The sequence below is a fragment of the Diadema setosum genome, chromosome 8 (genome assembly GCF_964275005.1).
Source record: "Diadema setosum chromosome 8, eeDiaSeto1, whole genome shotgun sequence".
In the NCBI taxonomy this organism is placed as follows: Eukaryota; Metazoa; Echinodermata; class Echinoidea; order Diadematoida; family Diadematidae; genus Diadema; species Diadema setosum.
This window is the reverse complement of record NC_092692.1, coordinates 661,458-687,740: the sequence shown is the minus strand read 5'-3', so window position 1 is coordinate 687,740 and position 26,283 is coordinate 661,458. Positions and strand designations below refer to the sequence as shown.

Sequence of the window (26,283 nt, the reverse complement as noted above, 5' to 3'; positions counted from 1 at the left end):
CTTGATAATGGCGAAAAATGACTATTACGTCGAAAGAAGACACTCCGATGATTTCATTCAGACTGGGAATTCAGTTATAATGAGAAAGGAATATAGAGATGAAGATTTATGACTATAGTCATTCTGACGCAAGAGATGACTTTTTTCATGAACCTTACTTTACCATATCATGGTCGTCTTACCACTTTCACATCGAGATCCCGTGTATCCTGGAGGACAGGTGCAGACGTATCCAAGATCGGCATTTGGGTTTTCTTGACATGTACCCCCGTTGAAGCAAGGTAAGAAGCTACAGAACACTGTTAGAGGGAAACTGCTATTAGACATGGCTCACTAAAATGGCAGAAACAGCATTCAAGAATCAGAGAATGGGAAATACTGTGAGGACTTATCATTATTTGATATATTCTTCGCACATTTTATCTACGTTACATAACTAGAAACAACACAAGTGTAAAACGGTGCTCTTTATATTATCGAATGGTATCTAGTGCAATTTCCTTTTTTTTGTAAAAACATTCCTAGAAAACCTGGGGGCTGAAATTCATTGTTTAAGCACCGTAAGGTGTGTTCCAAATTGTTGGAAGGATAACACATGTAAGTATTGAATAAGAGCTATCAATAAAGTTATACTGTACTTACGAACAGACGTGCGTTCGAAGTTGTCGGAAAGAGTGTACTCAACACCATCTACAGTCGTTGTCAAGGTAACGCGATAATTGGAGCCCGGCTGAAGACCTTGAAAGGCGACGGTCGTCTGGTCTCCGGGGACAACTCGAGTGATAGGAGTGGAACCATCAGCAAGGCCAAGCACCACCACTTCATAGATAACTGCACCTGGCTGGCCAGGCCAGGTGAAAGTCAAGGTATCGGATGTAGGGGTGGTAGTTACAGCGATGTTTCGTCCTATTTTCCAAGTGATGGTCAGGTATAATATGAAATGAAACACGAACAAATTGGAAGATAAAGCATGAAACCAATCATGGGCTTAAGCACACTCCCAATAACAGTACTTGTCTGACATATTCATGTGCCCCACCCGTTTAAGAAACTGTTCCGTTGTATAACGTAGCTACTTACTTCAAACAAATACAAAAATGCAAAAGGTTTGCATGTTCGTCTGCACTGTCCATGATCACACGTAACCAAGATTGTACCGATACCATAAGAACAATCACATAAGAAACAATATCTGCTAACCTATCTGGCATCTTGGTCCCTGGAAGCTTGTAGTACACAGACATGAGTACTGATTTCGTCCATCCTGACACGTGCCTCCATTAAAGCAGGGTTGACTGGCGCACTCATTATTATCTGCGAAAGTATAGCATTGGTCTCTTTGTGTAAAAGCGCGAAGAATCTTGAAAAGATTTTGTTTCGACAGAAGGCAATATAAATCAGTGTTCAAGCACGATAGCGTCACTAACATTTCATACCTCTTCTTATAAAGAAAATAGCAAACACTGAGCTAAGTGTATTTTTTTTACACTCACCCTAAATGAATCTAGTTTATTTAAGGTCACAGTATCATAAAAGCAATGTAAAGACATTCAATTAATTGATACATCCACCAAATTGCATCCCCGAAAAAAGTAAATACATAAATGAAGTAATGAACAATCGCTGGAAGCATCCACAAGCATTCTTTTGTTGTTGTTTTTTCCAAAGTGCTTTTGATTTCACGAACTACAATGTTACTTCTACGTGTTTGCGATATCATACTGTGTTGAGATATCATGTACTAAAATGACTATAACAAATGAGATGTAACATTAGTCTAAGCGAATTGGGATTATACACAGCAATACACTAAGTATAGATCATTATTTGTTACTTGTTGCGTTAATCCCAACCGCAGCTCCAAGGAAGCTATACCGGGATGCAAAGAGTGTAATGTGCCAGTGGAGGTGCCAATGTGACAAGGTTGTGCATGTCTCTCTTATGATAAATGGGGTATTCATGTAACATGTGCAAACACTATACCGCATTTATTATGGTAATGGAAAAGAAAAACAACGTGAGGGATGAATGAGACCTTCCTTACCTATTTCACAATTATTACCACTGAATCCCTGCAAGCATAAACACATGTATGAATTTTCTCCGTCAACACAGGTTCCGCCATTGATACAGGGAGATGAATCGCATTCATTGGTACCTACAAGAACAAACGAAAAGGTAGCCAATATACTTCTCTGAGGAAGGTATATCATTGATGGGGCCTATTTATGTTACCGGAACGTAACATTACCTCTTATTCATCAGCATGATCAGGGTCGTCAAACACATCTAATAGCATCATAATCATAGCCACGTTTGGAAGGAACACACACATTAGTACACACACTATCATCATCACCTTTTCATGGTAGATTCTTTACATTGCACACTAATTTCAAAATTCATGAATTTTTATTTACGTCGATGTAGGGCAATTTGTCAATCAGTTGCAATGCACACTAATTTGTATATATATATATATATATATATATATATATATATATGTGTGTGTGTGTGTGTGTGTGTGTATATATATATTTCCTTTAACGGCGCTAGTCGTTAAAAGGGGTTTACACTCGCTCACTGACTTGTTTTCTGCCTTTGAGGGCGTTCGGCGCTAGTCGGAGCCTGAGAGCAGGCGGCATACGCAAAGAGCGCCGCCGAAAACATGAACGAGTGATCTCCTTTGATGGTTCCCGATGGCGCAACCGCATTAGTACGCTTAGCAGTGCGCGTGGGAAAGCTGAACATTTAGCGTGGGAAAGTTTAGCAGTTAATGGTACGTTCCCACTGCCGATCAGATCAACTCGATCAATCCCGATCAAGCTTTTTTAGCCTGGTCGGGTTCGCTCGGCATTGGTATTCGGGGTCGATCTACCTTGATCGGCATCGCTCCTGCTTCCTTCACGATAATTTTGGACATGTCCAAAATATTCGAGTAGGAAGCCCGAACACCAACAGCTCGGGTAGTGATCGAGAAGAGATCGTGCTGATCGGGAATCGGTCGTATAGAAATCTAGTGTGGTCGGGACGGATTTTTCCCCGAGCTCAGTTCCCGATCATCTCGAGTTATACTCGAATGCTACACGATTGATTTCAGATCATCTCGATCCAGGATTCATCAGTTTCATGAATAACTCGACCGCTACACGACCGATACAGGACTGCTATCGACTGATACTCGACTAAACTCGATCATGCTTCGACCGGCACTCGATCAAATACCGAGCACTTTTTGACAGTGGTTGCAGCAGGTGCAGACGTACTTTCTTAGCACTCATCTATTGTTCAGGTATTAAGAAAAAACATATACAGTCCTTGGTCACGTTAAAAAGTTAAATGTCGTCAGTTTCTTCATCCACTCCTGGCCCACTGAAGAAAAGAAAAGGGCCACGAAGAGAGGGAAAAGAGAACAAACCCTATAAAAAACAGCAGACATGACAGAATTAGACTCTCCAGACAGAAATACCAGAAGTAAGAAAAGAAACACAACTGAAACTGAGAAAGAAAAAATCGGTATTCTGGTAATATGATTGTAACGTGAAAGGAAATTTTCTAGATTATATACTTTACTTATAAACTGAGAAATGTTTCTTGAATTCTTTTGCTAGCTTGTCTGTTTCAAAGTTGAAGTTGGTTACGTTGATATAAAATCAATTTCTTAAGCTCAAGTGTTAAAACAGTAGTTGTAACGTAGATTCATAATAAATGCTCAGTGACTTACTTTACTTTTATTTACGTAGATGTTACACTTTTGCTTCGCTTAATAAGGGTTTTTTTTTTTAATTCAGAGTTGAATGTACATTGCTTGAAGTCCACCTCGATATCGATTGGCTGGGATGAGTTGACAAAAAAAAAATAAACAACCAAGATTTTCATCATTTTTTTTTGCTAGTGTAAAATGTTATTTTATTTTCATGATAATGTACTCTGTTCCACATATCAGCACACTTCATGAATTTAGAAATTAATATGATACATGTATTTTCTTTTACACACATTTGGGCCTATATAATTTATCAATGAATACATAGATATTTTTCATTCACTTTTTTCATTCTTTAATAATGAGAACAATAATGACAAAGATAACACGACTCATTTGGGGTGTAGAACAGTCAATTTTTTTCAACTCTATATAATGGTGCATTTATGGGCATAATAGGCCTATGTTTCATTTTAGACCAAATTTATTTCAACCCACCTATATGTCCTGCACTTATACGAAGCGTGGCGGTGTGACATTTCTTTTTTTTTTTAATGAGACATCAAACTTAGATTTGCTATTCTTCACATCCAGTGAAAATATCGAATGCATATGAATGACACAATGATAATCAATCTTCGTGCAGGCGCTTTGATCTCCATGAAAATTTGTGATTTACAAAATCTGTAACTTTCCGCACTGATATCCTACTTGACTGAGCGATAGTGAAGCCGTAAAAACTGATAACGAATGCGTCAAAAATAGCTACTGAAAACGGATAAAATGAATGAATACAAATGAATGCATTTTTGGTACCTTTTTGAGTGGCTCACAAACAGTAGTGATCAGTCTTTGTCATCGGTTTTTTTTTTTCAGGAAATATGACTACAGAATCGAAACGCCTGCACGAGAATTGATGATTGTGGTTTCAAAATAGGAAGTGTTCTTCTATCAACTATAGGTTTTCCCGGCCAATTTCGCACTTTTGTCAGTCCAATTCCTAATTGCTGCATTCAATTTAGCAAAATATACCACAGATGACATGTTCGGTATAGTTTAATTTTATGATCTCTTCATTCAAATTCATTTTGGAGCATTCAAATTACCTTTAGCCTCATTCTAAGTAACACTTTTTGTATTGAAATTCGTAACACAAGCACCATTTGGTTATTCGTTTAACACTTTTTCTATTGAAATTCGTAAAACAAGCACCATTTGGTTATTCGTTCATTCAGTTTAGAATGATAGTCACGTAATCACGGACATGCTGCTCTCGTTCATTCCAATTCATTTTTTGGGCGATCAATTTAACATCTTTTGCAGTCAGTTTAGCGCGCATGTTTATGGTTTGCTTCTTTCTTTATTTTCTTAACATAGTTATTGTTTTCCAAGCGTCATTACATTTCATATTTTCGTACTCATTTCAGAGATTTTGGCAACATTTTTGTTTTCTTTAATGTGCTTAGTGACTCTTCAATTCCGAAGATAGTGCAACATGTGCATGGCCACAACTTATCTCGCCGTTGTGCGCTTTATTCCTTGTGTCGGCCAGTTGTAGGAAGTCAAGGTTATGATCATTAATATTCATATAATTCTTTTTCTGTCCCCTTGAGATATACGTCTGTATCTAACTTGTGCCGTGACTGTAAGAAGATGAAGTTAAACTAGAGTATTGGTACATGTTGGCCTAAAATGTCATGTATGAAAGAAAAGGGGCGTTACAGAACAGCAAAGTTATATAATATGGTCAAAAATACGATACTTTTACTGCTTAACAGTGTGTGGATGAAACAATAAGTCACATAGAAATACGCTTTTAAATGTTATCACCTTTTCAAAAAAAAAAAAAGAAATGACATGACGTTTATTTCAATGAACATGTTAGGAATTTGACTGCCCATACGCGAAATTGAATGACTGAAATATCCCTTTCGCCAGTGCTGGCGAATTTGAATGACTGAAGGACACGTACCAATTTGAATGCCCGTTTTACGAATTCGAAAGGCACATGTGCAAATCCCATTGATCGGAATGCTAAATTGAACGAACAACTTGCAATTTTGAATGACCGAATGTGCAGTGATGAGGATTTTCGCTAAATTGAATGAACCTTTCATCAAATGGACTGACAAAAGGGCGAAATTGGCGGTAAAACCTACACTAAAGATAATCATTTCTTTCGTTCATTCATGCTTTTGCAATCAATAGTCAGTTTGTAGCACTCTTTTTGGCCACGCCGTATTCAAGCATAAATACTGAGTTGTCTCATATAACCAAACGAATACTGTAACCAATTATCCCTTCACCCGATCACTGTACGAACCTGCCGACCCGTTCGATGCAAGATCTTACACAGATCGAGTGATGTCGAGCTGGTCTATAAGGAAGTCTAGTAGAAATCGAGTATTGACCGTGTAGCGATCGTGTATTGATTGTGTGTATATCGGGATGTTCGAGTAGAGATCTGTGTGGCAGTCGAGGAGAGATTCTGGAGATGTCGAGGATGGTCGGATGCGGATCGTAAAAGATCGAACAGCGGTCGGGAAGGGATCGTGTTAAAGGACGATCGAGCATTTGGTCGGGATTGCTCTGGCAAAAATAGGTGATCGGGATTGATCTCGCTTGATCGAGTTGATCTGATCGGCAGTGGGAACGGGGTATAATGTGAGAAGGGATCATTTTGTACGTGGATTTCACGGAGAGAGCATCAATTTTGGGCCCTCGCTTAAATTATTGTATAGAGCTATTCATTCGGATACAAAATCGTCAACTCTTGCTACGATCAGAGGCAGTGGAATTTCCAAGATGCCAAAGCACATGCCAAAACATCCGCAGCGGAAAACTCCACGGGCTGCAGCATCGGCCAGCGCTCCTCCTGTACCGACAAGAGCAAGGAGGATTGCTCGGAATGCTCCCGCACCCAGTACACGCTGGGAAGGAACGACTACTCCCCCTCCAGTGTCCTCGCGATCCGCGGGGTCGGCGGCCCGAAGCCCAGCAGACGAACATAATACCAGCCGGGGCCCCGGCGCAAGTTCCGCTGTTGGGCAGCCGGACTACAGGGTGCAGACGGAGGACCGTGCTACGGGGCAGGCGGCCGGGAGGCGAGCTCATGTGACGGCCCAGCCTGAGCAGGACATGGGTGGCGCGGTCGGCGATAACGGTGAGTACCCAATGAAGGGCTGCTAGTGCCTTGGCCTACGGTGACCGTACATAAGGTTAATGAAATGCCTGTGATCGAGGACGATGAACAGGGTCAGTCGTCAGACACTGGATTCCCGAAGCCTCCCCTGATGTCGACACCTAGGGAAGAGCTAGGTTCAACGGTTCCCATATCGACCAAAGAAAAGATATGGAAGGGCGAGTTTGTAGATTTGGGTTGTTTACTCAAGAATGCCCCAATTCAAAGTGATCAAACCCCTATACTCAGGTGCTGCACTAACTGCGACCAGATTCAGATCGCATTCAGATCGAGGAGTTGTACAAAACGGTGCCGTTTCGGCGCTATATTTTCTTAATTTTTCAACAAAAACTACTAGGATTATTTACATGGGTCGATTAAACCTAAATGATTGATTTCGGTGACTGATGCATTTCATTGCTTATGATGCAGAAAATGTTGTCTTATAAGGCGAATATCTTCAGCTCAACGATGCTCACTAAAACTCACAATCACTTGCACATGCGCACAGCATGCATGCAGTGCAGTGCATTGACAGCTGTATTGCTGGCTACATGATGCATATTCATTTCACCTTATATGCACCGTGCGATGGTGCATCAGGCATATCCTTGAGCGTCCGTAACGTTGACGTCATTGTTCACGCATGCGTAGATGCGTACTAATGGATATAGCAGCAAGTCTTTCCACTGTTGCACTAGGGCAGGCCGCTTATTACTCCTAAAAATGTGGAAAATTTTGCACTTTCTAGATAAATGGGTGAGAAGAACCAAGTCGAAAATGTAATGCATATTTCATTTTTTTTATTGTCACTGTGTTTATGATAGAAATTTAGCGGCATACTCGTGAAATAGGCCCCACCACTGCGTGTCCGTACAAATACTACGGCGGCTCGCCTGTTTATACTCGTGAATTCAGCCCCACCGTGTGGCGTTCATCGGTAGGTAAGCACGGCGGTGGGGCTTTCTTCCACAGTATAATACTCGTGAATGCGGCCCCATCAAACGGCGTTTACGCGAGATGCATACGGCGGTGGGGCCGATTTCCACAGCATAGCATCTTTCGTCCTCCCTTTCTCCCGTTTTTTTCTTTGGTCTTCTACTTTTTATTCTCGGAAGGACTCCCTGAAGTCCCTTGACTAATTTAACGGCCAATTTAACCATAAATACAACCCTACCCAACCCTAAACCCTAACCCTAACCTAACCTTGCTTGCTAACGCACGGGTGCACGCGCACTGCGGTGGGGCCTATTTCACGATTTTGCCAATTTAGCCGTGCTTTATTTGTGAAGTCGCCGTGAATGTGGCAATGGAGTTATTCGTAATTTTTGCTCCCGCTCAGCTGCGAGGTAGCCGCCAGGACCGCGCCTTGCGGCGCGGTCTCCGGGGCTAGTGCTGCACTACAACTACAGCCGCAGCGCAAAGTCCCACGAATTACCACCATAGAGCAGTGAACTAGTGCCTTCACTGTATACGCATCAGTGTATACCGAGAGACACGGTTCCCGGGCGAGAGAGTTGTTCAAGTATATGGACGTCGTTAGATCTGCTGCTCGTTTTCCCGGCTATGGCTGGCGCACTAGAGTCGCGTTTCACCTCCCACTCATTCCGAATAGGTGCTACCACGGCGGCAGCAGTAGCGGGTTTTGACTCGCAGGTAATCCAGCAGATGGGGCGCTGGGTGACAGATACACATAAACGTTACATTCGCATAAATTTGGTAGGGGCAGAATTAACTATACACAGCCCTGTCGCTGTACACAAGTGTAAGTCGCTAGCTTAGCGCACGGGGTCTGGTCGGGCTAGGGCAGAATAGTCCCTTACATGTTGGGGACAGTTTATGTTCGTAGCTTCATGTTGCTATAGCTACTAAAATAGTGGATATGTTTTTGTTATGTTGGTATATACTGTGGTATGCTGAGGAACGAGGGTCTTGCTCACTACAACATTCAGTTTGAGCACATAAACTTTTGTAAATTAACATGTTTGATTATAGACCAGTTCAAGTATGATTAACCCAGTTTAGTAGGGTTAACCCAGCTTAGAAATTGTGAATTATGTCGAAAAGTATGGACAATTTTACTATATACAAAGGCTTGGGCACATAGAGCAAATATTTGGTTGAGCTAGACGCTGCCGGGTGATAGTTTTCTTTGTTTTTCAGGCAGGCGAGGCCGGCGTACGATCCTGGTAGTTGGGGACTGGTAGCGTACTGGGCCGGGAGATTCGCCAGTCGAGAGGGAGTCCAAGCAATGAGGCAGCGGGCTCCAGTCCAATGGAGAGGATATAGGGGGCTTCGACTCGGCCAGGTTCATAGCAGGCTGGAATCGATTCTTTCGTCTCAGCACTTCTGCAACTTGTCACACGTCATCATCCACGCGGGTACAAACGACATCGGGTTTTTTCCGAAGAAAGCACGGATGGAGCTGGTCTCAGAGACAATGTTTGAATTGCAGCAACTTCTTCCAGAAGCAATGATTGTTTGGTCGGAAATCCTGCCAAGGAGGAAATACGCCCGTTTTGCGGATTCCCACCAGAATTGGGCTGATAGGATTCGCCTTGCTATGAACAAGCGAACACGCGCATGTTGTCTGCAAGCAGGGGCTCCTGCTATTACGCATCAAGCCATCCGACATCATGACGCCACTCTTTACAGACAAGACGGGATGCACTTATCCGATGTTGGCATAGCACTATTTCTAAAAGACCTCAGAAGCGGGATAGCCGACATGATAATTGATATGATAATAATTAATAATTGATATGATTTATATAGCGCCAAATCCTCTCTGCAGAGTGCTCTAGGCGCGGAAGGAAGAGAAAGTGAAGGAGACAAAGACATACAAATATCAAATACATGTAACGAGTAATCAAATTGAGGCTTTAAACAAGTGAGTTTTTAGACTGCTTTTAAAAGGGTCTGATGAAGAACAATTGTTTTTACGGCTGAAGGTAAGTTATTCCATAAGGTGGGAGCAGCACGGCTAAAGGCACGTGTGCCCCATATTGTAGTGAATCTTGGAATTATCAGAGAACCGGAGTTTGATGAACGTAGAGATCTAGCAGGGATGTAATTATGGAGTAAGTCAATGTTATACTGAGGAGCAGCGCCCTGAATGCAATGAAAAGTCAGAAGTAACATCTTAAAAATAATGCGATCTTTGACTGGTAACCAATGAAGTGATCTCAAAATAGGGGTGATGTGAGTGTGCTTCTTGGATAGTGTAATGATGCGTGCTGCCGCATTTTGAAGCCTCTGTAGCATGGAGAGCTGAGTTAAATGAGACAGAGTTTCCAAAATCGAGCCTAGTGGATATCAAAGCATGGACTAATTTTTCGGTAGAAGATCGGTTCAAATATTTTCTAATGAAGCCGATATTGCGAAGTTGGTATCTTACAGATCTACAAATGCTAGAAACTTGATGAGACATAGTGATATGAGCTAGGTGTGGTTTGCTTTTGTTTTGTTTTGTTTTTGTCTTTTTATGTGTCAGTTGCCTCTTGCACTCACGTTGGGTACACCAATAATGATGTACCACAAATCTTTATTGGTACAGGTATGTACTCTGAATTTGGCAAAACCTATAACGACTGTTTAATGAGCTAGGAGTGATTTGTTTTTGTTTCCCCTTTTCACTCACAATAACGTGGGCACATCAATACCTACTACAATGTTTGATTGATGCATGTACTGAGAATTTTGTTAAACAATAGCAACTATGTCTAAGTTGTTAAATAATAATAATAGACACGGGTAGTGAGGTTGGTAATGAAAGGTGTTCATTAGATTGATAAGGGAGTCTATGAGATCGTTTTGAGTTCGATAACTCCCAAGTTTGGTAGTAAATGTTTTGTAATGTTTTGTGGGGCTAGAGATAGTCATAAAATGCCTTTACTATAGGATGTAAACTAGCTCTTGTCCCGATGTGTGCTTTCTAGATTAACGTTGTGTATAGCAAAACAACAACAACAAAATATGTGTAACGTGGATCTTTATTGCGTCCCCCCTTTTACCGCTGTACCGCTCTCCTGCGCATTGGCGGCGGGCTGTGCCCGTATGGCGGAAATTGTTCATTTCTGGGCCTCTGCGCAGATGTAGTTTATACAGTACATGAAATGTTTTCCACTTGTTATGTCAAACTCGTAGGGAAGGGTGTATTTCGGAATGTTTGTTTTATTAACAATTGTTATTGTGGCCATTTATGCATCAAGAGGCACCGTGAGGAAAGCCGGCGGGTCACGGACGCGCCCGCCTGTGACTAGTGCCGAGCACTTTTCTGATGCAGGGGGCTTTTGTATATGGGTCTGTACGCGCTTGTGGGTTCCGAGTTGAGTGGGCTCGCCTGTCAATCAGAGAAGTCCATTGTAGTTATACTCGATGGGGATACTTCTCGGATTACCATGCAGGGAGTCCTCCGACAAGGGCCTAAGAGGCAAGGCGGGATCCGGGGTGCTTGTCTGTAGGTGGCCCGTGCGCAGAGAGCACTGCCATATACATATGTTGTTGTATTCCACGGTGCAGATGCTCGTCATGAGATGAATACAAATTTGCGGAGAGAAAACCCGGGTCCTTCCAGAGTTAGACATAGCAGTGGCGTGTTTGAAAGCACTTACTACTTGGATGATATTGCTGTTTGTCGGTGTAAAATTACCGAATCCTGAAACCGGAAAGTATAATTGTGTATAACAAGCATTGGTATGATCATGTTTTTACTTTCTCGTCTATAAAGTGTACAACCCTATCATGTTATCATGAGTAACTATGTTATGTAATGTGGTAAGCACTTTTTTGTTTTGGTAAACTTGTACTCTCCAATAAATCCACGAACATGCATACGCCATTCTCGGTTTGTCTTATGTCGGAAGTGCAGTGGGTGTAAATATATATATATGTGTGTGTGTGTATATTATATATATATACTGTATATACAGGCCTATATGTATATTAACTTATATAAGTATAAAGGAATATAATATGGATATTTAATTATATATATATATATACATGCGTATACATACATACATATGTCGAAATTCATGTAAGTTAGTTAACGATTTGGGGAAGGGAAAGGAGGAAAAGAAATCAAATGGACTGCAACTTACTTATAGCACACGTGTTACCGGTGAAGCCAGGAAGACATACGCAACTGAAGCTGTTTACTCCGTCAATACACGTACCTCCATTCAGACATGGCAAGTTACTGCAGTCATTGTCATCTGTATGTTTGTTTGTGGGGTTTTGAGAAAAGGAAATAACTGTGTTGATTACCAAATATCACAACAGACATTAGAAATTATCACCTATCACCTAATCTGTATCACGTCTATTGTTTACTCTCATGTCAATATAAAATTTAAACGTCTTTCTATGCGTCATCCAATATCTTTATCTCTGTTTTCCCATGTACTCAGCACTTTGACTACAGAGTGAGATTTTCATGAGATTAAAACAGCAGTAAATTAAAAAAAAAAGGTTTGCTCCTTTTTCTTCATAGTGTAGTGAGAATGTTTTAGAGGCCAGTCATGTCGCGATTTTAGGAATACACACTTAATTTTGTCCTTATAGTCTGGAATTGACATGAATACTCTTGGTTCTTCCTTTGAGGGCAAACAAATCAACTAGCCCTATTTGGCATCGAGTCATGGAACTATAAGATACGAAAACTAAATGAAATTGCCCTGACTAAAAGTAGATGATGTATGACCGGACGTGCATGAAGTGTCACTTCATCGTTTCCCATTCACGCCTGACTTATCAAACGTTTGTGGCGTAGGCATGATATTCTTACTGCATTCACGTTCACTCTTATCGAGTTAAATCTATCATGTCATGACTAGAACTAAGAAAATTTCTGTTCAAGCGGAATATAAAACGTCTTTGAGAGGATTCGGCTTACTGTTTTCACATCGGAGCCCGGAGAATCCGACTTGACAGTTACATGTAAACATGCCAAGGCCATCCAAACAGGTACCACCATTCAAACAGGCTGATGCGATGCAATCGTCAATATCTGTAAATTTATTGCAATAATTACAATGATAGCAAGATTTTAAGAGCCCCAATAATGACAATTTTTTTCCCTTGCAAATGCCCACCATGGTTCTCACTATATCACTGCTTCTTCAACCACTTCTACTACCATTTATAGTCATGTTGATAACACGAGCACTATGTTTGAAGCTGAATTAGACCAAACAGTACTCGACATGGAGGCAATTATCGTTATACAAGCAATGTTAACAGCATGCTTTCGCCAGGCGCTATGCGTGTCAGGTGAGGGGTCAGCGAGGGATCAGATATAGTGTTTTTCTGTGCATAATGAAGCCAGATGATTCATAAAGCTAACTACAGATTTAAAGATGAGGCAGCTTGACTCACATGTATGCAAGTCAAGGTGGCTGTCGAGGTAGATGACAATAATTCGGTTACTTTCGTAATGTTCTTTTTCATATATCAGTAAGATGATGTGATATGTTTCGGAACAGCTATAATGGAACATTTGTAAGTCTGGAAATAAAAATGTCGAGTATTATGTGGGTCACGATGGCTTGTGCCGAAAGGGTGGGTTGGGTGGTGGCGCGTCGCGTTAATGGGAACACCACCCTTCGTCCAAAGCCCCCCCGGTTTTGCCGAAAGGGTGCGTTGGGAGCGTTGGGTTGCGTCGCATTGACTGGAACCCCACCCTTCGTCCAAAGCCCCCCCCCCCCCCCCGGTTTTGCCGAAAGGGTGCGTTGGTACTTTTTCTTATGTAATATCAAAAGAATTGAATTTATATTTAACCTTCAAACAACCATTTCAAAGAGGCTATCGTCCGGATCGGTTTACACTCTATTACAACTTGGTCTACAGCCAGTTGGTCTAATAGACTGTTTAATATCAGTTGGTCTAATATATACCAGTTGGTCTAGTCATCATTTCGTCCAATTACTGTTTGGTCTAATTGCTATTTGTTGTTTAATATCAGTTGGTTAGATATGAATTCAAAACTCGTCTTTTAACCCTATAAAGCCCAAGGGGGGGGGGGGGCACATTGTGCCCCCTACCCGATTTTCATTCGCCACTCCTTCGCCCTTAATTCAGTTTTAACCAAATTTGGTGACTATTCTAAAAATCTTATTCCAAACATTTTGATATATGATTAAGCTATATTTGATATTGCTGGTTGCCATGGCAACAATAAAACTGACAACCATGTCAGTCAGATTTTGCATATTTTTCTGTTCCAATTCCAATTACCCATATTATAATGTATAAAATGGGCGTTTCTTGGCTGAAATTTGCTGAAGGAGCAAAATGTGAAGTAATTATGGCCCTGAAATGTTTTTCCTATTATTTCCTTTGTTTTTCTGTGACAATGCCATAAAACAGTAGATATAATAGAGATACTTGAAAATAACAGTATTTTCCAAAGATTGCCATTCTATTTTGTGTCATTTTGATTCCTCCACCCAAGTTATACCTCTAATATCATTTCTTTATCACATTATCAATCTGCAAACTTAAAATTCCGATATTATTGGTATATGAAATATGATAACTATATGCATGTACCTATCCCTAACAATATACATCACAGGTCTCATAATGTATTTCTTTATTTTGTTATGAATAGCGCCCCCATGTAGTGACCTTGAGAAATTTCGACCATAAAAAATAATGAGCTTTGACTTGCAAATCATTTGTGGCAAATATGAAAAATATTGGTCTATGATAACACATAGTGGGGATAAAGAAATTATACAGAAAAATCATGTTTTTAGCATATTTCCTATGTATTTCTTTATATTTTGGTGAATAGCGCCCTCTATGTGTCACCATGAAAAAAATCAAGTATGCGGTCATGTAGACTATGAGTTGCTCTACCCATGTGCCGAATGTGACGATGAAACATCAAACAATAACATCAAGATAGCTTGGGCTTTATAGGGTTACATGAGAAAAAGAGAAAAAGTACCAACGCACCCTTTCGGCAAAACCGGGGGGGGGGGGGGGGGGGGGCTTTGGACGAAGGGTGGGGTTCCAGTCAACGCGACGCGATCCAACGCTCCCAACGCACCCTTTCGGCAAAACCGGGGGGGCTTTGGACGAAGGGTGGTGTTCCCATTAACGCGACGCGCCACCACCCAACCCACCCTTTCGGCACAAGCCGTCACGATATCAATTCAATTCCAATTCCGGTTTTGTTAAGATGATTTTTATTTTTTTTTTTTTGCGTTGAACAAATTACAAAATAAAGATGCTGTCTATTTTTCCATGATTCAAAAAGAAATATGACGTACAATTCCTACATTATACAAGTAATAAGAAGTATAATTAGAATTCTATTAGTAATAATGAAGTATAAGTCGAAGAGGTTAGCATTTCCCAGGTGTTTAAGGCAGTGTTGTCACATAATGAAATTCAAAGTAGGTAAAAATTCCAGGCAGTCCCAGTTGGCTATAAATACCCGTGTCAGTGAGCAGTAAGCATCTTTTCAAAGAGAATACGGCTTTAAATAGACAGACCAGCAACACCATGCAGTATTGGGTGCAATGCAGACAATTAGCTCACTGGTCCTTCTCATCATACAGACAAGCAATAAGTAAAGCACAATCATTGCTGTTCCAAAGGCACGGAGCATTCTTATACGTATGGACATCTCAAGTCAAGCAATTAAGCAAAACATCAGTATACAGTATAAGGGCCCACCAGTTTTGACTTCTGTTCAGTGTTGTAAAGGGAGGGTTCAGAACTGAAGAGTATCGATCAAATGAGATGCTGGGTGGGAACCTCTTCGACTTATACTTCATTATTACTAATAGAATTCTAATTATACTTCTTATTACTTGTATAATTTAGGAATTCTATTACGTAATACTCGTATAAGTCTTCAGAGGTTAGCATGTTCAAAGTTCCGTACAGAAGTCAGTCTAGTGGCATGAGTGAGGGCAAGAGGACAAGAAGGATGATGGACAGTTTTCACAACAAGGTTGAAACTTTGGTCATGACTCCTCATGCATAGAGAATATCTATCGATGGTGACACACATTGTCGCAAACAAGAGAAGAACTCGAGCAAAGTTTGCTTGAGAACCTACTAGTATAAGGTGCAAGGCATAGGTTTTGAGTATGATATCATTTTGATACCTTGCGTGCTTTAACTGGAGCAGGATTAAGCATGATAGCGCACAGACAAGTTAATCAAATACAATGGACCTCTTGTACCGATTTTCCAATCAAGACATAATCCTAATCATGTTCCTTAATATTCATGTACATTTGAAGGAAGAATTAGACATTAACCAGTTCATACTCGGCATAGTAATATTGCAGCAATAATTAGAGGCAAGTCCATTGCATTTTGGGTTGATATTAGAGTTTAAATTCATCAGTTTGGTGGACCGAATCTCCTAAACGAGTGGCCGAATAATGTGTCGCCATTTTCCAATGCACAACGTAACGTGATTTATGGTCTTGTGTCTTATCTGACTCGTATTATGACATTGTTCTTAACTGAGATACTAATATACAGGTATATACACATACTATCACAATTTACATGTATCTTTCTAACTCAGTAGAACTGAGAATTGTTGAACTAATGTGGAATCAATTGTTAGAAGGTAGAAGGTTCAAAATGTACAAGCGTTCGTCCAGTCAGTTGTGGACAAGATTTCATTATGATCTTTATACTTCATGCGCGAAAGTTTAGAAGTTGCGGCGCTTCTGTAGCTATGAGCTGAGAATGTGATACCACTTTCATATTAGCATCCGTGGATGTCTTACCAGACCAGAGTCTGGGATGAACGCGGGATGACTGTGCTCCCAAATCCTTATGTATATGAGCACGAGGTATATACGTCCTGTGGTACCCTTTCATACTGATCTCGAAGACAGATCAAACTCGGTACATGTTCCCATAGCAACAATACATTCATACCTAATTGTATGCAACAGTCAGTACAGTGTACAGGGATGTACACGTACAGCTATTGACAGTATATTAGTTATATTTTAAGTGTTTATACAAGCAGCTGCGAGGGACTGGCTTTCAGCCTCCGCTCCAAGATGCTTGTCGTCACCGATTTGTTGGGATGTTTCGGAGGAATTATGAGTTTGCTTTCTGAACTTGCTCGTTGGAGATGTTCTGTGCATTTAATATACTCATGAAGAGTTGATCGGAACACAGAGTTTAGGGTTGGAGGTAAAAGAAGGCACTTTAATTACCTGGTTAGAGATATACCTTCCATATCTCTAATGTGCAAACGTGGCATCATCTTCCGGTAATGTCATAAGAACTAGATGTCTCAGCATTTGTGTACGTTTTGCCGAAACGAGCTAGGAAAATTGTTTTTGGCTCAAGGCACTGAAGGAGTCTATAGTTCATAGGTATCTTGAAACGATAAAAAGTGATTCAAAACAATTGAAACATCCCCAATGTTGTTGCATTTAAGCTTGCGAGGGTCGGAGTTAGATATACCCTTCATAAGTTCTGACTATAGGGGCTGTTTGCCTATGTCATAGCTCTCGGTTTCAGGTAGTATGGAAGACCGAGCAGGTCTATGAGTTAATCGTGGGGTGGGCTTTGTTGAAAAGCTATGCTATAGGCTTAGATGTTGACAACGTGTTCTGTAGACGGGTTAAAAAGGATCACAAGATTGTTCAGAATACAGACATTGCTACTGTCTTCAAGCACCCTCATTTGTTTTGTTTATTGGTATTGTCTCGCCATGACGATGAGAGGAGCTTTGCAATGTGCTGCGATGTGTCTGCCACTTGTCATCGCTAGCAGAGAGCACCCATGCAGGCGGCTAGTGTGAGCTGGAGGCTCGTCGGTGGGTGAGGGTGTGGGGCAAGAGTTTTCTCTAGGAGTAATAGAGGTGGGGCTATTCGCATTTTGAGCGATAATGAGGCCCATGGCTGCCGCCGCCATTGGGGCAGTGAGGATTGCTCAGATCACCTTGTTCAGTTGAAGCTTGTGGAGGACTGAAAACGTTCTAGGGTAAGGAAAAAGGCATCAAAATTCAGGGCAATAAAACTTAGCTTCCATTTGACATGAGGAAAGTTGCTAATCCATATGTAGAGTTTGTGGATTGTGTGGTGAAAAACATGTAAAATAGTAATTAGTTGTTCATGTCTCTGCGAGACAAGCAGAAAAGTTAAGAATTATCTACATCTGTTGAATGTGAAGCTGATATCCAATTGCTAGACACCAATTCCAATGTTGGCCGTGAATTCGTTCGGGTCAGATATGCTACTAGCTGTAGAAATGTCTGACCGAATTATGAATAAGCACATTTTTTGTACACGAGCCACACAGGGCTTCAAGATCGTTCTGAATTGCAAGAGGTTCACACACATTGCTATGCGGGGAATTCTGTTTGGCACTCCAGACTCTCTGAGCAAAGGAATTGTCATTGTTCAGAATTAACTACTCTCCATACTGGGATGCAAGCATCGCTTGAAATTATCATGCTAATGAAGGTGGAAAGTAATTCTTTGTCTTGCGAGAAAGCCACCACCAAAGAATGTTTTGTATCGCATGACTAGATAACGACACCAAACTTCGTGTCGATGTCATCTTCTGCTTTACGCAGAGCATTAGTTGATTCATTTTTTCTAGTCCTAATTGACGAGAATGTAAATTTCTTTGTGGAAGGCATTAGAATCCCGAAATTTGGTTTCGTTGCCATACAAGATTGAATTTCCAAGGGCAGTAACCTTGTCAAGCTTGTTCTGAGGAAAAAACTGAAAATCATTTGCTGGGAATTAATATGAGAACCAAGGAAGGTCTCGACGTGCTTTCGGTTGAAACTGGATTTGTCGAAATCCTTACTGAAACTCTTTAAGGGTGACAAGTTGATCATTGGCTTTGTCAAGACACTCTTCTCTGGTGTGAGAAAGAATATGGATATCATCGAAATAGGTGATTGTTGTAATGCCACTACTCACCGAGGCAAAGACAGGTTTCATAACTTTAAGGGAATTCTGTGGGGTCAAATTAAGGCCAGATGGAAGGCACTGAAGGAATGCAGTGAAAATACTACTTAGTATTTCCATTCGAAAGACTATGCTTGATGAACAAGGTGAACGGATAAGGATAAATATGCACCCTTTGGAGGGGCAAAATTAAGGCCGTAATCAAGCGAAACTGTTCCACTCTGAAGTGTTCGTATCTTACAAATTTGTTCAAGTTTTTCAAATTTATGATTGGACTTAGACCGCCGGTCTTTGGTAGCGCTAGAATAGAGTTGATACTCCATGTGAGGAATCTCTCTAATAGCTTGCTTTGCGAGAATGTTCGGAGACAATTCTTCATGGGTTGCCTTTTCCTCCTCGGTAGAATGTACACTTTGTAGAGGAAAAATTTATTGGTATGGGGTTGAAATGAAATTATTTGCTTCATAGCCAAATATTGTGGCCAATATCCAAGGCTCGGGAATTATTTTGACCAGTCATCTTTGGAAAGCTTGAGATTTCTAGCACTGAGCGGTCTTGGACAGTACTCATCCTTTTTTTTTTCTCTTTTTTTTTTTTTTTTTTGATGGCTTGCGTAGAGACATTCATGACACACGATGTATGCTTATGTGACACTTGTCAATTTCTCTCAGATGTCTTTCTGAACAACTTTCTACCAAGTGGAATCGACTTGCTGCGCAAGTGTTGCTGAGAAGGGTTGAGAAGGGGTTTTAAGATACCTCGATGGTGCATGCTTGGATCATACGATAAGCAAAGCCCGGGAGTGTCAGGCCATCGATGGTGACATGAGTTGTTACAATTCTCGTTGTGTCAATTGCATGGATGATTATCCGTGCATGATATGTGAATTTCAGAAAGGATTTATCTATGTGGTAGAAGTCCCTTCACTACATTTTGTTGTAGAAGTTGGGAGCTCACAAGACCCAAGGCCTCGTGAAGGAGGATCGCCCAAATTTTGCTCTCCATTTTTGGTGTGAGAACTGCTTGGGCATTCGATGGCAATTGAGCATTTGCTTCGCGATTTTATAGAGCACTTACCTTCTGATATGGGCAGTGTGACTGCCTTCATTAGCAAATCAGCCAATTTTTAAATTTGGCCCAAATGAGATCAGAATTTAAGTTAAAATCAAATTTGGTACCAGGCTTTGAAAGAGTTTGGCTGTAAGGACATGGCATCCGGATCAATTCGGTTGTCAAAATGACCATAACCACAAGGGCAGAGTCAAGGCCACCCATACAGGGCAACGCAATCAGTTTTGCCAGGAAGGAGGCTGACATGAGAATATCGTCGTCTGTTGAGCTGCCGATGGGGATGGCTAGCTCGCTGAAGTCTTCGATGGGTGGGGCAGCGCCCCTGTCCTCGCGGACATGGCTCGCATGTCCGGACTAATCGCCGGGCAGCTCTCCTGCACCAGCTGGCATGGCTCGCATGCCGTTTGTCATTACCACGGTGTGCCGCCGCCCTATCCATGAAGCGGGAGAGTATCTCGGTCTCTCTAGCTGAGCTTCAAGGCGGCCTTCCATGCCCTGATCTCCCCGCGGGGATGGGGGCTGAGAGGTAGCGTCGTCTTCCTGATCACTAGACATGGGAGTTTGAGATGTATAATCACGGAGGTGTCTCACCTCCCTGGTATAATTCACTGCCGTCACACTTGAAAAAGATGCTTACTGCTCACTGGCACGGGTATTTATAGCCAACTGGGACTGCCTGGAATTTTTACCTACTTTGAATTTCATTATGTGACTTCACTGCCTTAAACACCTGGGAAATGCTAACCTCTGAAGACTTATACGAGTATTACGTAATAGAATCAGTACATTCAATCACAACATGAGGTTTTGAAAATAATGATCGGACAGATGTATGACAGAATGTATTGCTGGATTTGGGGGGGGGGGGGGCAGAAAGCTGTAGTTAAGCAAAAGGTTTGAAGAGAAGGTAACTTGAACAAAACTGTTGTCTAAACATGTCTAAACATTTCTTACCTGAAATTCTTACTACTTACTCTGAGTACAGGTAGGACCGGTGAAAAAAGACGTGCACTGGCATAAAAACTGTTTCTCGAGGTTAAAGCAAGTTGCTCCATTTGAACAAGGATTCGAGGCACATTCGTTGACATCTAGTGAAGACAAAGACAGTGACCAAGACGGAGGGGACGGAGAAAGATATAAGACTCATTAATCAACTTTTCGTCATTACGAAGTAGCCTTATATCCTAGGCAAATTGGATACATATTCTTCAAAACTTAAGAATAGAAACGACCAGAAAATTACTCCATCACCCCTTCACACTATTAACTCCATTCCAAACATTGCAAAACGTAATGTAACACAAGGAAATGTTCTTATTCTAGTTTGCCGATGACATGAATGACTATCTAATTTCAGGCAATAACAAAGTTAATCAAAAATGAAATTTCAGCCAACAAAATTGTATTAACCTTTACCTTCATCGCTGTAAAAAGAAAGTAGCTAGCAACTGACTACAATCGAGAAAACACGGACAGCATATATTAACATTTCCTATCACTGAAGCATATACATTACCTAATCCACAGTTTGTCCCCTCATAGCCCATTGCACAAGTGCATGAATAGCTGTTGACGCCATCAACACACGTTCCGCCATTAACACAAGGAGAAGAACTGCATTCATCCGTAGCTATTGATGAATAAAAGAAAAGAGGTATATAGTTAGCAGGGTCTATTCTGTTGATACTTGAAAGTGTAAGAAGGATGAATCGTAAGCGGGGAAAAAGGTCTGTATTGATTATACTACTAAACTCGTTGATTAATTATCCTTCAATTTTACAGATGATTATGAAATTAACATCAAACAGTCGAACGGGATAAAGTTCGTCTAATTATTATAGAAGCACGAAGCCAAACATTTGTCATATTCGGCGTTGAATCTACTTCGCAATCCTTTTATTGCCAACATGAAGTACACATTTCTTCAGGAATAATAATAATGATAATAATAGTGGCTACTCTTATAGTTGTACGTATTATTACAGAATGGCACCAAGTACTGCTGAGCTATACTGACAAGTTTCACAGTTCGTTCCCGTGAATCCGGTCTGACACACACAGAGATATCCATTGACTAAATCCTGGCAAACACCATTATTCTGACAGGGACCCGAAGAGCACTCGGGGAAATCTGCGATAAAAAGAAAAACAAAACATTGTTATGATTTCATTTCCCATCTTGATTACCATTATCTCTCCAATAACCATAATGCTTTAGATGTTAGTTAATGTGTTCCTTTTCTTCAGTATCAAAACAATTACAATACTACATAATTACACAATGTCAAATGACCTGCAATTTCATCAGAGTCCGTAGTCCTGTTTGATTCTTATTGCTAACAAAAATAAGTGAGACAATTGATAATCTAAATGAACGTCAGGCATCATCTAATAATGAATGGAACGGTCTCGTTTGCCTCATTTCCAACCACTGGCGTAGCCAAGGGTGGGGGGGGGGGGGGGGGCGATGGGGGCGGTCGCCCCCCCCCCCCCCCTAAGATTTGGACCGGGGATTTGGGAGGCGGAAAAAATGCGTGTATACTGTATGCATGCACATGAAGCGGGTCTCCTTTGCAACCTTTCATCAAATAAGATCATATTTGTTTATTGAAACTTTCACTCAGAGTGTGCACCAGATCGTTGAATTTCAATTCAAAATATGCAAAATCTCTCGTGCTTGGGAGGGGGTATCCCCCTCCCAAACCCTCCCCCTCTGTGCCTCTTTCCCTAGCTTAGTACACTCTTTAGATTTACAACAACAACAACAACAAAGAATAATTCTGTGCACAAGACTTATCACTTATATTCTGAAAACTCAAAGTTCCCTCATGTACAAGGGGAATTTCACCTTTTAATAGACCCTTTCCTCCCTCAGTCTCCCCCCCCCCCCATCAGTTTTTTTTTTTTCTTTTTGGTGATTTCCCAAACATTCCAACAAATATGCGTATACGAGATATCTCAAATTCAACCTTAAAAAGGCAAAAGGTCCACAGTAAGGGAAAGATGGAGATAATACTCGCCCTCGCCTTCTCCCTGCTCGCCCGCCCCTCCCCCCCCCCCGCCATGCATAGAAGTAGACTGTGGCTACACTTTGAACATAAACAGTTTTCCAAATATGACACAAAATGTGCGCACCAAAACGTTAAAATTATACAGAATCTCCTTCCACAGACACTTCTCTTCTGATTGACAAATTTCCAGATATTCCAACAAAAGTGTGTGCCTGATTGTTGAATTTCAGTTCTAAAAGCTTAAAACTGAAAAAAAAAAAGGCTCCCTTGAATATGGGAGAGGTATCTTGCCACCCATTCATTGCTTGTTACCCACTATAGACTTGGTACATTTTTGGGAATGACAATTTCCGAATTTTCCACAAAAAGTGTGCCCCAGATCGCTTTATTTCAATTCTAAAAACGCAAAAACTTCGCGAGCGGGAGGGGGAATCCCCCTTCCCCTAAGCTCTATATACCTCACTAGACTTTGTACATACACACAGATGATGCACATTCGGAATAAGAGCTAAATTCCGTGATTTTAACACTTCGATGAAAAAGTATTGCACCAAAAATTTGCACCAGATCGCTGAATTTCAGGTCTGAAAACGCAAAAATCACTTTCGTGTGGGAGGGGATATGCCCCTATCTACACCCTCGTGTGCATGCTTTTTCTGTTTGATTGCTGAACAGACAGCGTTCATGATATTCAGTGTAAGAATTAATAGAAAAAGATTATTTAAATGATACCATTTTATAGACAAATTGTTCAATAATAATCTACATCAAAATATACTGCTACCTTACACAAATGCAACTGTTTCACGTCGATAAAACGCGCAAAAACATGCATCAAATTGCACCATTTACAACATCAAAATACAAAAAGTTCTTACCGTGGGAGGGGGATGCCCCCCTCCCACACCCTACCCTCGCCCTCGCTCGCTCCGCTCGCTCGGGTTCACTCTCGTTCATGATATTCAGTGAAAAGAATTAATACAAGAAGTGTATTTAAATTATACCATTTTATAGGCAAATTGTTCAATAATAATCTACATCAAAATATACTGCTGCCTTAAACAAGTGGGACTGTTTCACGTCGATAAAACGCGCAAAAAACATGCATCAAACTGCACCATTTGCAACATCAAAATGCAAAAATTTCTTACCGTTGGAGGCGGGACACCCCCCCCCCCCCCCACACACACACCCTCCTCCCCTCGCTCACTCCGCTCGCTCGGGCTCGGGCGCTTCGCTCCCTCGCAGACTAACCGCCCCCTAAGATGAAATCCTGGCTACGCCGTTGTTTCCAACTACATTATATATGAAGCTTTCATAATACAATCGTGATTGTATATATAAGAAATCAATCGAATTTGACTCAGGAAAGGATTAAATGTATGAAGAGAGAAATTCCTAATGAAAAATGATGCCAAACTATTTGCCTAAATCGTATCGCAACTTCTATGACCACAACTCTAAAGCCAAAAATTTGCCAGCCAGTGTGCTAACACTCCGTTCTGAAATCTGAAAATTGTTTATTATTGTTATATGGAAAAAATAAAGTTTTGTGATTGGTTTCGGAATTTCTGTTACTGCTAAACTGAAAATATGATTGTTTGCATGTTGTGTAGCTGCTTGTTTCACATCAGAAAAAGGAAATGTATAGAAACTTGGAATTGTACGTTCAAACAGTTCGAACATACTATATCATAGAGCAAAACGTATGCATTCAAAATAGAATAGAATAGAATTACATGAATTAGGATGAAGCTATAAATGTGCAATCAAAATCTAAGAAAACAATTTCAAAGTGAATATGTCGTGTAGTGTCCTATATTGTCATATGCCTGGTTGAAAGTGCTCACTCGTTTCGCAGTTATCACCAACATAACCAGGCAGACAGATGCAGGAATATACGTTTGATCCCGGGGTTGTTACACAGTTTCCTCCATTCTGACAGGGATTGGACAAACATTCGTCATTGTCTGCAAGAAAGAACAAACGAAAAATGAATAAGAAGAAAGTCAGATATGAAGATAGCCAATTAATCATTGAATTACACACTATTCAGTCTTTGGCAGGTCAAAAACAGGGAAAGAGAGAGAGAGAGAGAAAAAAAAAAGGAAAAGTGTGCTGTGCTAAGCTCCCACGTATGAACATTTTTCTCTACCATGTAAAATAATTTTTTGCTGGTGACTGTACACGGAATTATTGGAAAGACGTAAATAAAGGCAAGAATATTTTGAACTGCATATAATCTATAGGCACAAAGGAATCACAGCAAAGTGCAAGTCAAACAGAAAGAAAAACAAATCCTTCTTCAACCATGCATAAATTAAAAGTATTCAAAAATCCTGGTTTTAGAAAATGGATTAGGACGTTACAGTGCAGATATTACTGATCGTTTGTTACTAATTTTATGTGACACCTAGTTTGAATTTACTTCACCGTATTATCCTTATTATTGTTATCATATCCTTCGCTTCATACAAAGCACATATTATATACAGTAAAATATTTTATAAAAAACCATGCATATACAAAAAAAAAATACAAAAATAATGTACTGAACAAGAAAAAAACAAAAACAACCAGGCACACACATGAATTAAAAATACCTTCAGGGAGGTATGAAGGTACAATAAGAAGTAAAAAAAGAAGTAAGTAATGAAGAAGAAAAAAAACAACAACTTATCCCAAACGACATCCTTATAGAATACGTTTATTAATGTCATTTTAACGAATTTGACAGGTTAGGAAATTAGGATCCTACATCTAACGACGAGATATGACTGTTTGGTTTTCCGTAACAATATTCTTAAAACAATGACTCTTTTTTGGCTTAAATAGCGCAAACCATACCATCTTGCACACTTAGTCATGAAAAAAAAAATCCCGAAATGAAAACTTTACCTGTTTCACACAGAGTGCCCGAAAAGCCAGAAACACAGAGACAGTTAAAGGTGTTGACTTGATCCACACAGGTACCTCCGTTCAAGCATTGGTTGGGGATGCAGTCATTGTCATCTGTTAAAAAAAGAAATGTCTGTTTACTCAAACATGACTTTTGACCAGGATTTCTGCCAACTTGTAATCCGATAATTATACGTTAATTCAAATTCAATTCAAATGAATTTATTGGGAATTTTCTGCATTGGACATATATTACAAATAGAATACAGTCATTTCTTTTTATTTTCAAGACAATAAAACATACAGTGTGTACATCCGAACATAACTGAGATGTACGTGTACAGATTGAAGAAAAGAATAAGAGAACACGTCATTTGGGAACCACTTGGGATATAGTGAATCAAATGATCTGACTGAATTATGGCACGTGTATTGGGAGTGTGAATGCAGAAGACGTCAAATGTCGTCAAATAAAAAAAAAACGGCAGCCTTAAAAGA

The 26,283-nt window shown here is 40.5% G+C and overlaps 1 protein-coding gene across 1 annotated transcript in view; it reads right to left on the bottom strand.

Moving 5' to 3' along the window:
• Positions 1-26,283, bottom strand: part of LOC140231682 (uncharacterized) — a 178,846-nt gene that overhangs the window by 106,652 nt on the left and 45,911 nt on the right. The window contains exons 17-27 of the mRNA XM_072311836.1: positions 25,786-25,899; positions 24,738-24,857; positions 21,393-21,506; positions 20,844-20,964; positions 20,257-20,423; positions 12,784-12,897; positions 11,990-12,103; positions 2,045-2,158; positions 1,201-1,314; positions 643-906; positions 183-299 (exon numbers count right to left, since the gene is read on the bottom strand). Of these exons, the coding sequence (XP_072167937.1) occupies positions 183-299; positions 643-906; positions 1,201-1,314; positions 2,045-2,158; positions 11,990-12,103; positions 12,784-12,897; positions 20,257-20,423; positions 20,844-20,964; positions 21,393-21,506; positions 24,738-24,857; positions 25,786-25,899 (1,473 nt within the window). The remainder of the gene's footprint in view (positions 1-182; positions 300-642; positions 907-1,200; positions 1,315-2,044; positions 2,159-11,989; positions 12,104-12,783; positions 12,898-20,256; positions 20,424-20,843; positions 20,965-21,392; positions 21,507-24,737; positions 24,858-25,785; positions 25,900-26,283) is intronic.